The 12,403-nt window shown below is 36.5% G+C and overlaps 2 protein-coding genes across 6 annotated transcripts in view; one reads left to right on the forward strand and one right to left on the reverse strand.

Annotated features, from left to right (window-relative positions):
* LOC146563922 (uncharacterized) overlaps nt 1-12,254 on the forward strand; it is a 32,711-nt gene extending 20,457 nt beyond the window's left edge. The window contains exons 1-6 of one of the 5 annotated variants that reach the window (XM_085291306.1): nt 8,000-8,040; nt 9,048-9,080; nt 9,604-9,881; nt 10,796-11,083; nt 11,291-11,363; nt 11,564-12,254. In XM_085291306.1, coding sequence (XP_085147432.1) covers nt 9,716-9,881; nt 10,796-11,083; nt 11,291-11,363; nt 11,564-11,582 — 546 coding nt within the window. In that variant the 5' untranslated portion in view covers nt 8,000-8,040; nt 9,048-9,080; nt 9,604-9,715 and the 3' untranslated portion in view covers nt 11,583-12,254. Of the gene's footprint in view, nt 1-7,999; nt 8,041-9,047; nt 9,081-9,472; nt 9,882-10,795; nt 11,084-11,290; nt 11,364-11,558 lie in introns of those variants that run through there. The other 4 variants (XM_085291303.1, XM_085291305.1, XM_085291307.1 and 1 more) reach the window with 4 other exon arrangements.
* LOC146563923 (sorcin-like) lies at nt 1,853-8,239 on the reverse strand. The gene is made up of 9 exons (XM_085291308.1): nt 8,098-8,239; nt 7,883-7,937; nt 5,790-5,834; nt 5,556-5,625; nt 4,847-4,890; nt 4,542-4,689; nt 3,958-4,071; nt 3,604-3,662; nt 1,853-2,212 (listed from the first exon to the last, which is right to left on the reverse strand). The coding sequence occupies exons 2-9, from the start codon at nt 7,928-7,930 to the stop codon at nt 2,186-2,188; spliced, it is 555 nt and encodes a 184-aa protein (XP_085147434.1). The 5' UTR covers nt 7,931-7,937; nt 8,098-8,239; the 3' UTR covers nt 1,853-2,185.
* Nucleotides 12,255-12,403: the final 149 nt, after the last annotated feature.

Below are 12,403 nucleotides of genomic sequence, written 5' to 3' on the forward strand. Positions count from 1 at the left end.
TATGTATATGTATTATTTGAGCTGAAACTATATGAGAAGTACAGTAATCAGTTGATACTGAAACACATAAATGTTAAGATATTGTAAAAATTCTTTGTGAATGCATGTCATCATATTCTAAATTATTAACTAATACGAATTACAACCAACCAACTACCTGATCATGTTTGGCTGGCTGATTTTGGATTTTTAGTTGACATAACGCGCTGAACACGAGCCTTCAGGGGCTAAATGCTGTGGTAAGCCAACTGTATTCACACATCAAACTGCTACTTTTCCAAAGACACCTCTCACAAACGCAGCCCAATACCACACATTTCCCATCACTGCAGGAAATAATGACCAGTTTTCCACAAACCAATATCAGTACACAAATGAGGAGGTATGTAGCAGACATCTCTTCTCTGGCTGAGGAGTTTCAACACCGCTTTCAGGATTTTGCAGCTGTTAGGAGATCATGTTTTTTTCCTCTCCTTTGTCCGTGGACCCTGATGACACCGAGCATCGCAGTCGGAATACTCGTTGTTTATCCTGGTTGTTGGTTTAAAATTGAAAACACATCCATTTTTGTTTTTGATATCTGACTCAAAATAAAATAACATATTGTAGTTTTTTGAGGACTTTTGATGGTCAATTAAAAAACTAATAAACGAGTGATGTACGGATTTATATGGGCCATAATGTTTTGTACTTTTGAATAAGTTGACTCTTAATGTTATTTTCCTGTTCACGTGTTTTGAATTCAGATGTTTATTTTTTCTTCATTTTATGTGTTCTTCAAATACATGATTTTGGTGAAAACGTTTAATAATAAATCGATCATAATAAAAATTTGTGTTTGAAAAAAGGAAAAAAAATATTGTAAAATCTTTCATTTGCATTTAATGTTAATGGTTCAAAATATTTCAGGCTGAATGGTTGGCCCCCACACATCTCACCTTCCCAATCTGGCCCTCTTTGCAAAAAGTTTGGACACCCCTGGTGTAGAAATACAGAAATAGCAGTTACATTTATGGTACAAATGGAAATATGAAGAAAAACAAAAAAGCTAATGAAACAAATAAGACATGGTAACAGGCTTGCTGTCAAATTATTATAACGTATTTCTAACAGTTTCTTCTAATCATTACAGATAAGCCCATTGACGGTAAATACTGTGCTTTCGATTCTCTCACAAATGAGGAAGAACATAAAAAACGAAAATGATCTGGATAACAAGTTGACACCATCACGTCAAGCTGACATAATTAAACACATCGAAGTCATGAAAGCTGAGGAAAACTGTGGAAAATATAAACTCCTGAAGATTACATGAAGTCTTCATTGGAAATAAAACAATGAGCAAGATTCTGTTTTGATTGTGTCAAATTGAAGCGCTTCCATGCAGTTCTTATTTGTCTCATAAACGTGGACCCAACACAGACTGTTACTTACTATGTGGTCCTTTGCTCTTTCCCCCAATGCCATATAGTTCACTACTGTAGACTAAAAGCTAAAATGTTATTTAAGGGGGGGTTAAATAGCCTATACTCTGGGACTACTTTGTGGTTTTGTGCATAAGTTTAAGCAGACATGTTGCAATCATTTGTTTTTCTAGATACATATTTACAGTCACTAAAACTAGTTTACATATAAATGTTAAATGTTCAAATGAAATAAATCCCAATAAAATAACTCACAAGCTAATAATATAACAAACAGTGTAATTAACCTGACGCTTCACTGAATTTATAAGCACCTTTTTGTCCTTTAATTGCATGTCTTGCATGCATTTAAAGGACAGAAAAGATAGCTTTAAAAGGACAGAAACGTAAACCAAAGGTAACAGAAGTAAATAGAAGCAAAGTATAAGTAAATTCATATATTTCTTTATTAATTCCATTAAAGTTCACATGCCACTGACCAGCCTGCGGGTTTACATCGTTACTAGTGGTAAGAGCCCATGCATATGTAAGAGTGACACTAATAAGCTCCAGTATACAGGCACTCAAATGACACTAGCACACACCGAGGTTACTTGTTCTTAAGTTTAACACTATGCATTACTTTACAAAAGGTTTTTGGTAAAATGGAATGTTTCAGTGACATTTTGTACAATAATGTGTGTAAAAATACATATGAAGAAATGCCATTAATATAAGATTTTAAAAGGTGGTGGGTGTCCCTCTGTTTCGTGCTGTCCTCTTCAAATGCTCATGGTGACCTGGATAAACTACGGAGACAAAGATAATATGTTACTCTACAACTCTTACACAGTTCTCCAGCAATTCTTTTCTTTACTACATCACATTTTTATTAGGATGTGTAATAACTTTAATAATGTATCCAATTGTTTCAGTTTTCCAGGCAACTGTTTCTGTTTGGTTAAGGCATGTTTGCAGCTTCCTGCTGCCACTGTAAGAAACAAGAAATCAATCAATTCATATTTGGTGTTAGTATCTTGCCCAAGGATATTTGGCATGCAGACTAGGGGAAGCCAGGAAACGAACCACCAACCCTCCGATCAGTAGATGACCTGCTCTACCACCTGAGCTACAGCTACCCCGTAGTCTTTGTAGTCTTTAGGAGATTTTTTTTTCTGTAGCAAATAAAACACTGTTGCTTACAGGTTTTCTTTATAACCTTAAAATGTGCCAAGATGTCTATATATTTCTAAAACATACTAAATATAAAGACAATCAGCATCACAAATCTGTAGAAAGGATGCCAAGACATCTCAGAAACAGGCACTGACATCCTGTTTTGGAACCAGATTATGCAGAACAGTTCTGTGGGATGGACACACGGTACTGAGGTCCCACGTCCAGCCCAGCCCCTCGAACCAAACTAGGAGCTAAACCCATCTGTAGTGAAGAAATAGCTGATATGTTGCTAAAACAACACAGCAAGAAGTTATTAATAATTTCCATTCAAGAAGGAAAGGCTGAGTGTATAACAAGTGTCAACAACAGTACAGTCAGGATTGTGGCAAGAGGGAATTCACATGGAATATTATTTCCAAGCACAGGGTGGCAGTGTTCATTTCCAACATACTTTAGTCTCACTTGTTCAACTTTAATGCAACTTCCAACTCGAGTGTTTCGGCTGGCAAACTAAAGTTCTGTGATGTCATCAAAACACAGTTTTACATTGTTTGAAAAAAATAGTTATCAGATTTTTGTAATTATTTCAAGTGTTTTTAAGTAATCTGTCTGAATAAAAGCTGTATTATGGTTTAAAAAAAAAAGCATATTTAGGTTTAATGAACATATTTACTATATAATGAACATCTTATTCCTTAAACAGTGACCAAAGCCTTTATCTGAAATTAGTCTCGAGTCTCGGAGTCTTCATTTCTAATTCTCTTTGTATAATTGGGTACAACAGTTCATGAGTCTTGTTTCCAACCCAGGAGCTCTGTTTTTGTAAGAGGGCTTGTTTTTTGTCTGCCTTTCAAACTAACAGCATCACATCTGTTAATACAAACTCTACACAAATTTCAAATTAAATACCCTCCAGCATTTGGTGACAAAATTATAAACTGTTTATTTTGACACAAGAAAACACGGCATTAAAACAAACTCTTCAGACAAAGAAGAAACACGTCAGCTGTAAAAAACTTACATCGTCATACTGAAATGAGGCGTTGCCAGTTTGGGTTGTGTCCCTCCTTCGAAATTGATCTGAAAAACAAAGACACATTAAAAAAAAGCCACATGAGTTTTATTACACAATTTATTTCTTTTGCTTTTCTGTCATTGTAGGTATTCTTTTCTTTTATTGTTTTAACAAAGCTGTATGACTATCTATAAAAACCTCATGAAAGAACATAATTTTATGTTGTCCTCTTAATCCTGTTTACAACTTAAATACACGTAAAAGAAAAGGATCAAGCAATATTCAAGGAGCCTAAGAAAGGTCCTCTGTCAAGAATATTTACTGCTATGTCCAGTTTAATGCATTTCTTGACCGACTCACCGGTGAGGGCGCGGAGCCTCACAGCGCAGCTCACAAACTCATCAAAGGGGATTCTGCCGTTCAGACTGTAGCGCTTCATGATGCAGTTCATAGCCTGAGGGCTCAGACTGTAACCTGAATGAACACACATACATTATCTAATGGTCATAGCACTTGGCTAACATCTACTTTATTGCCACTCTAAAACCCAAGGCAGTCTGTGCATGTATAGTCCATATACACAGAAATATGCGGGACAAAGTTCAAAGTCCTTTTCCCTTAGAGACCTTCTAGGCAGTCTCTACTGTCCAGAGAAGGGTCAGTATGAACTTTTGGAGAATTTTGCACTAAAATATTTTAACTTTAGATAACATCCTTTCTATTTGATGTATAAGGTTTAGAAAAACTTTGACATGTATTTTTACATCGAACAAGGATGCTGGATTCTATCCCTCATCACAGCTAAACTGACTTGTACATATACAGCACCTCTTTGGGATTGGTAAGAAAAGTGGGAATAACTCAAGCAAGCAAAACATGCTGCAATGCTCCAGTGGACACCTGACTGTTGTCAAAGTCATAACTTAATTTTAATTTTCTCTTACCCATGGAGTTGATGGCCTGCTGCAACTCATGGCCCTCTATTGTCCCACTCTGGTCCCGGTCAAAGGATGCGAAGGTCCCCCTCCAGCCATTCAGAGCCTGCCACAGGTCCTTGAACTCATTAAAGCCCATAGTGCAGGACAGATCCCTCTGAGATAGCAGAGTCAGTCAAGGACCCTTAATACATCACCCAAGTTATGGTTTCCTTTTATAACGCACTGTGTCACGTAGTGTTTTTCCATTAGCAACTGTCATCATATCAGTTAATCCACTAAACATGTCTTTTGGATGATTAGCTGAAGGATACGTCCAACATATTGATCATCAGTCTGCATGTCTCAAGGCTAAAGGCTGTGGAAAGAAACAAAGCTCATAAAGATACAACTGATAACTATGTTTGGATTCATCTGGGCAAATATACAAATAACATTAACTGTGTAATAAGGAGATCACCGTTATTAACAGGTATGACAGACCGATACAAACACTGATTTTAATCTGTATACAAGGTGGTTTAAAGATTGAACAAAAACAAACACTAACTGCTCTCATATGTAACCACAGTTGTGAAGTCACGCAGAAAGAAATGTGAACGAACGTTGACTAACTACAACAAACCACGTTCTCTTAACCCAACACCTGTCCCCCCATTTTTCCTGTCTGCATCAACTGTCACATACAAAAAGACTTCAAAAGCAGAACTATTATGGGCTGTTCGGTGTTTTTAAGCTATCTCATTGAATTCATTAACAGTGCAAAACAGTTCTCGAGGTCTCGAGGCACTGAATACAATACCAGTGAAACTGGTTAGCACTTAAACTGCTGCTTGCCAACAAGAGAGTTCCCCTTAATGCTAAATGATTTTTAGAGCAAAGGTTTTTATAACTATGACCAAAAGTCACACCACAGTACTATTTAACAAGAGGTACAGATATAATTTAGATATAAAATGAAATGACCAAAATCAGTATTGTGTTTGAGGTGCTTTTTAAATTCTAAACAGCCTTTGCTCTTACGTTGGTATGAGCCAGAGATGCCAGATTGCGTGAGGCAGCGCTGCAGCTCATCTGCTGAGATCTGTCCATCCTGTCGGGGTTTATGAAAACACGGCAAAGTGGGATACACAACACGGTTAAGTAACTATCAGCTACTTTACAAAGGTTTAAAGAAGCATGAATGGTCATTACATCAACAGTTCATCAGGTCCAAAATCAGTGAAGTGATTTGAGACTTTGACTTTTGTCTCTTACCTGACCAGCAACAGCTGAAAAATAACCATAGAGAGGATCTTGTTGCTGAAAGTTAGAACGAAAGAAATCAAAATCAGCGAGATTTAGCTGATTCTTCATATTATTCTGTATTTGTAGATATACTTGAGTTCCATAGAACTCAATGTCCTGCTATGAAAATAACAAACTATACGTTATACAAACTTTATTATAAAAAAAATCTCAATATAAATAAACATATTATTTTTGAATTTCTTAAATGCTTTTAAATGAAAACCTTTAAATGAAAATAGATGATTTAGATATTTCACAAAAACAACAGGATCTTGAAGGATATCAATATAATATACTAATAATAGTATACTATACTCGTGTATAATAATATACATATAATAGACATTATCTGTCTGTTCATGGGGGCTTTTTTACCACCCAACTCCTCCTAAACACTTATTTATTTTAAGTTATTAGTTACGGAACCAAATATGACACTTTTTAGCCTTTAGGTTATATATAAAGGGCTTTATCAATTAGTATGACATCATCATGTTGCCTAACAATGGACTAAAATGTTTTTAGCAAAGGAATTTTAGCATAAAGGCAGGTGTGGCTCAGGTGAAGTGGATGGTCTAACGATCGGAAGGTTGTAGGATTGTTCCTGGCTCCTCTAGTCCATGTGTTGAAAAATCTTGGGGTAATACCCCGAAATGCCCTCAATCCATTGTAGTGTGACTGTGTTAGATAAAAGCGCATTATGAATGTGTGTCTGTCAACCAACAGTTCAATCATCTAATTACTTCAGCTGTAAAAGTGACACACACTAACAATAGTTAGGTTATGTAGGTTACCAACCTCCAATTTCAGTCATTTTAAATCAGCAGGCAAAATCAATCATGACTGGGTGAAAAACTTTCTATCAGGTCTCCTGAGAGAAACTAAAATGTAACCACAGGATTTATAAACCAAAACCCATCTAGCTGACCATTTCACAATCCTGTTTTCCACTTAAAAGGCTTGAAATGATTCAGTGTATTTTCTAATTTGCGTGGCTGCTTTCTGAGGCCTCATTGAAGAAGATGTGCCATCCTTCTCCAGCACCAATATTTCTGTCATTAATGGACACTGTAATAAAAATAACAGATATATAGATAAATAAAAGCTGCACAACACATCTGGATACAATCATTACAAGGCACTTGTTATATAATTAGTATAATTATTAGTATAAATCTAACTGCTTTAGACTACACTGTGAACAAACTGCTATCTGCTCTGATGAGGTGTGGCAGCTTCAGATGTGCTATGGTTAGGATTTTAGAAACAATTATCAGGTTAGAATTATGATCCACTATGAGCTTATTAAATCCTACTTGATGCTACTTAAAGTAAAATGTGATAATATAAGAATTATGGGTATTTGTGTGATTAACATTGTTCCCTCACAACAAGAAGATCCTGAGTTTGACTCCACCACCTGGTGAGGGGCTTTCTGTGTGGGGTTTACATGTTCTCTCCGTGTTTGCATGGTTTCTTTCCGACTTCCTCCCCACAACCCAAAGACATCCAGTTAGTGGGGTTAAGTCAAATGGTTAATATAAATTTGCTAATAGGTGTGAATGTGAGTGCGAATGCCCTGCATCAGGCTGCCGACCTGTCCGGGTAGTAGCCCGCCTCTCGCCTTTGGTACCTGGGATAGGCCCCAGCCCCCCGCGACCCTCATAAGGATAAGCGGAAGAGAATAGATGGCTGTGTGTTTGCAACACAAATGCCTACATCATCTTATACTCTGAGTACCTTTTAAGTAAAAACAACACTTTTGCTCGATTGCGGAATGCATCCTTTATACAGTCATTAGTTAGTACGAATCTAAAACACACAAATACTGCTCGAGTTTCATTTTAAAGCCGAAAAATTCTTTAAGATACTTTGAAACCAAATATATTGTCAAAATGTTTGCATGTTATTTCAAATGGAAACCTGTATGTAACGGATCTAAACGCGGAATTTCTGTCAAACCGTCCAACTTCCGGACTGGTTGGAAAAGACGCCCATCCCGGGACGAAGGTCGGTTGATGGCTGTAAAACCGTTTCATCACAATTTAACGGTTTCTTACCATTCCTGGAAATCCACCGGGGCCAGCGCCGTATCCGGGAAAAGCCATCTTATTCCTGTTACAAAACGAAATAAACATAAGAATAGTAACGACTCAGAGCAAAACAAATCTAGCGACTGAGGGCGTGTCTGGTGATGTACGCAGGAAAACACCGAGAAGTGAGGCTATAAAGTGCCGTGAAGTACAATGACGCACAGATCTAAATGTGAACTTACCTGATATAAAAAGTACGACCTCAGAGAAGAAACAGACAACTGTGAAGCCTCGGAGGGGCAAATGTCCACTTTCCTCAGTGCGAGCCACCACATTAAGTTCTGATTGGAAGGGAGAGGACATGTGACCTCTAATTGACCAATATGATCAAGAGGGCTGGCTGTAAAAGTGAAACCTTTCTGCAGTAAATTAATGGATTAAAAATGTACACCATAAATATCAGTCAATACTTCAGTTTTAAAGTGGTTAACCACCACAGTCGAATTATTTCTAATCATAATTTTTACGGTAAAAGCCTTTAGTGACATTTTACTATCTATGAGCTGCTGTACAAAGCTTTTACGTACATACGTGTGATAACAAGATATTATTGCACATTTTGTAATGCAAAGTGTCGTGATCTTTGTATTATTTCTGGTTATGTTGTTATTATTCTCTTTCTTCTTTTGTCTGTTTTTGAATATTGATTGCTGGGTTTTCGTTGTTATTCACACTTCCTGTTTTGCCAGTGGTTTTCTCTATGTGACTGACTCCTATGTTCGTCTCTGTCTGCAACTCTTTGTATGTGTTAGTTTCATTCTGGCCCCTCATTCAGTTCACATATTGTTTCATTTTAAAGCTTAAATCGTCATGTGGTTTTTTGTGTTATTATTAATCCCATGTTTTGTTCCCACCCTCCCTAAGGGTTTTCTCGTTTCTCTTTTTTTGTCTCCTCTGGTCTCGTGCTCATGACCCAGAATCAATCATTGAGGTCTGTTTACCAAAATATCGATTCCTTAAATGCATCTGGAGGACAGAAGAGCAGGAAGAGATATTAAACGAAAAAAATGGGAATGAGAGAAATTAAGTTTAGTTTATCCCCCTGCCCTCCTAGTGTGCTTGCTTTCTTTGTTTTCTGGATTTGTCTTTTAGCTTAGTTGACATGATTTGTTTTTGTCTGTTTGTTTTGCAGTACTTTGTTCATGAGATTGAAGTGTTTGCATCAGTAAGTATCCTCAAGACCAAAAAATGAATCAGGAGAAATGTATTGATAGAAAAAGTTGTCAGTGGTTTATAAAGTATAAAACTACCATGATAATGCCCTGGAGATTTTAAATTCCACTTTAAATTGCTTAAGACATACAGAATGGTTTTTTTTGTTTTTACTTATAGTTTTTCTGTGATAAATCCTTATAATCTTTCCTTATGTTGACCCTTCCTTAAAGATAACCACTTAAGTAAAAATAAATTCTCAGATGTTACTATTTAAAAAATGACTGGATTTGCCAAAAAGAAACAATTTTATTGCTGAAAGCTAGGTACAAAACTAAGAAGTTGATTTTATTTATTTATTTATTTATTTATTTATTTATTTATTTATTTATTTATTTATTTATTTATGTTTTGTGATTAAAATACAGGACTGATCCTTTAATGTAAGACATTACATCAGAGACAGAAACAAACAGCCCAATCAGCTTCTTCTCTCAAGTGGCTCATACAGTCATTTCCTCTGCTTCCACCTCCAGTCCAGAGAAAACCCAATCAGAGGCTCCATCGTTTGTTTAGGAGGCAGAAAGGCAATCTGTTTCACCGCTTTAACCACACGCGTCAGTGGACGGTGCTGAAGTTGGCGCTGGGATGTACAGACTTAGTCATGAATGCTGGAATTGGTCACCCAGACCTTCTCTGTGTCTTCATCCTCAGCACTCAGGGAGCCTTGTTTCTGTCATGGTGAGCCACCAAGAAGAAGAGGAGGAGGGTGAAGAAACAGGAGAACTTCCAGCTGTATGTTGCTATAATACAGGTAGGTCTGAGATGTCAGGTTTTTGCAGCTGTAAATGCAGAAGGACAGGTTAAAAAATGGGAAACATAACAAAAAGTAGGCACTAAAAATGCATAAAAAGCATATCTAATTATTAAATGACATCATACAGAACCTTACTCATTGAGAGCAAATCTACATGGAACGTATGACAAACATAACATTTTTTTAAAGAAAAAAAAGAAAATGCATGTGTGTTCAGTTGATCACAATGTCATTTAAAAAACTGAACGATATCACACATACTATCTGGCCTAGACTAATAAAAAGGATCTGCTGTTGTATTTAGTTATATTAACTGATAATAAAATAATAGAAATATCAATAAGGATCCAAGTCATCATTGTGGATAAAATGAAAGTGTAGGTTGATTTCCCAAGAGGAGAGCTAAACAAGTACACATGCTCAATTTTTTCTCTCCTTAGCTGCCACATTATGTAACAAAAGTCACATTTAAATCCAAGTATCTCTTATTGCTGAAGAATGAGTTTGCAAAGACTTACTGTTGGTAGCATGACTGCTTTCACCACTGGAGTAAATGGTATAAATTACAAATCTTAACAAATCTAATCCTATTTAATGTTGCTTTTTTGTTTGTGAAACCCCACACTCCCTGCTATTTCTGTATATTTGTTGTGTGTGTATGTGTGCGTGGGAATGTGTACCAGTATACTGCTGACTGCTGACCATGGTTTTAGTCCAAACCCAGCAGGTCTAATCAGCAGGTGGAGGAAACAGATGGTTCAGACATATGATTCAGCCATGACGTGTAACTCTAAGCCATCCTCTGCATTAATAAACCATGTATATTTTGGTTGTTGTTTAGTGTAATGTATAGCTCGACCTCAGCCACTGATTGGTCAAGTTAACTTTGTATCTCACATATATTTCTTCAGGATGTGGTGACATTATCAGTCAGTCTGCTGATGGTCAGTGGTCCATCTATGAGCCTCAGGTCCACTCAGGGATTCCCAACAGCACAGGGCTGTGTCAGCATGACGCGGGTGCTCCTTTGCAGCAAATAACAGTGGTTGAAGCTGAGCAAGGAGATGTATTCCAGCATTTCATGGGTTGTCAGTGCTGTGGAGGTCCAGGGATGGAAACCCAGAGATGTGTTTATAGACAGAGGGAACAAGCTGTTTTGGGTCACTGCTCATCAGGATCTCCATTTATCTACTGTGGAGGTGAGATTACACCTAGTTTCTAGGGTCTTTTCCTTAATGATATCCTTTTCCTTTACCTTAGCAATTGTGATATTAAATGTACTGAACTAAGATGTTCCATCGGAGTGTTTAAAGCTGAGATTACTGTTGTCATTCAGCCAACACACACATATATTTATGCAGGTATCCATTTGAGACATATCAAAATGTTCTTGTATTTGATTTAAGCAGTGAGGAGGAACGTGATCATTGGAGTGGAGGTTGTAGAGGAGGTTGCAGTTGAAGACACTCTGGAAGTAATGTAAGTATTTAAGAATTATTATATCATATACCAAAATCATTACAGCAAATAAAGTAACTGTTTAAACATTATTTTGCACAACTAACACTTGTACACCTCATAACCTTTTTTTGTCTAACACATAAATACACCGCAGTTCATACAAACATACTACATATGGTTGAAAAAGTTTGTTGCTTGTGTATCTCTTCCCAGAACAGAGGATATTTATGCAGATGATCTGCTGGATCCAGATACATCACAAGAAAACCAGCCGTACCCCACATGAAGTGCCTTTCAGTGTTTCTCAGTTTCACTGTACGCTCTGTAAATAAAATTTAATTCACAGTCAGACGACAAATTTAAATGAAATGCATTTGTATGTATTATGAAGACGCAGGGCTGAAAAGCTTACCTGGTGTTAACATGTCTCCAAAGCTTAGGGAGTCAATGCCACTCTTCTAAGAAATGCCATCATTTGGTGTTATACGATGATAGTAAAAAATCCAATAGAAGATGTCCCATAGGTGTTTGATTTGGGTTAAAATTTCATCACTTTTCACCACTCACATCATATGACCGAAGTAATTCTTATGTTTATTAAACTGTACAGTGACAGAGTGACACCTCACACCCAATTAAAGTCCTACAAAGCACTAACCTGTTACAACGATCACCAATGGGACAGAAATATTATATCATACCGAAATGAGCACTTGGAGAACAATTTTCCATCAGTGTGAATTGAGTATACTCAAGGGGACAAGAAGAATCAAACTATGCTGCACAGTTCTAAAATCCACTGCGTTATGACTGTATGGTTTAGAGTTATGTATTTATCAGATATGTTTGTATTCTACATGAGTCCTTGTCTTTGATACTTATGTATACAAATAAAAAAGTTACAACTAATTTCTGAATTGCTATTATTTTTTATAATATAATATAATATAATATAATATAATATAATATAATATAATATAATATAATATAATATAATATAATATAATATAATATAATATAGCAACTATTGGACTTCAACTACCAGCATGCATCGCTAT

The sequence above is a fragment of the Mchenga conophoros genome, linkage group LG11, assembly GCF_057382185.1.
Source record: "Mchenga conophoros isolate Kocher_MC1m ecotype Shallow Benthic linkage group LG11, M_conophoros_male_GT1.1, whole genome shotgun sequence".
Lineage (NCBI taxonomy): Eukaryota > Metazoa > Chordata > Actinopteri > Cichliformes > Cichlidae > Mchenga > Mchenga conophoros.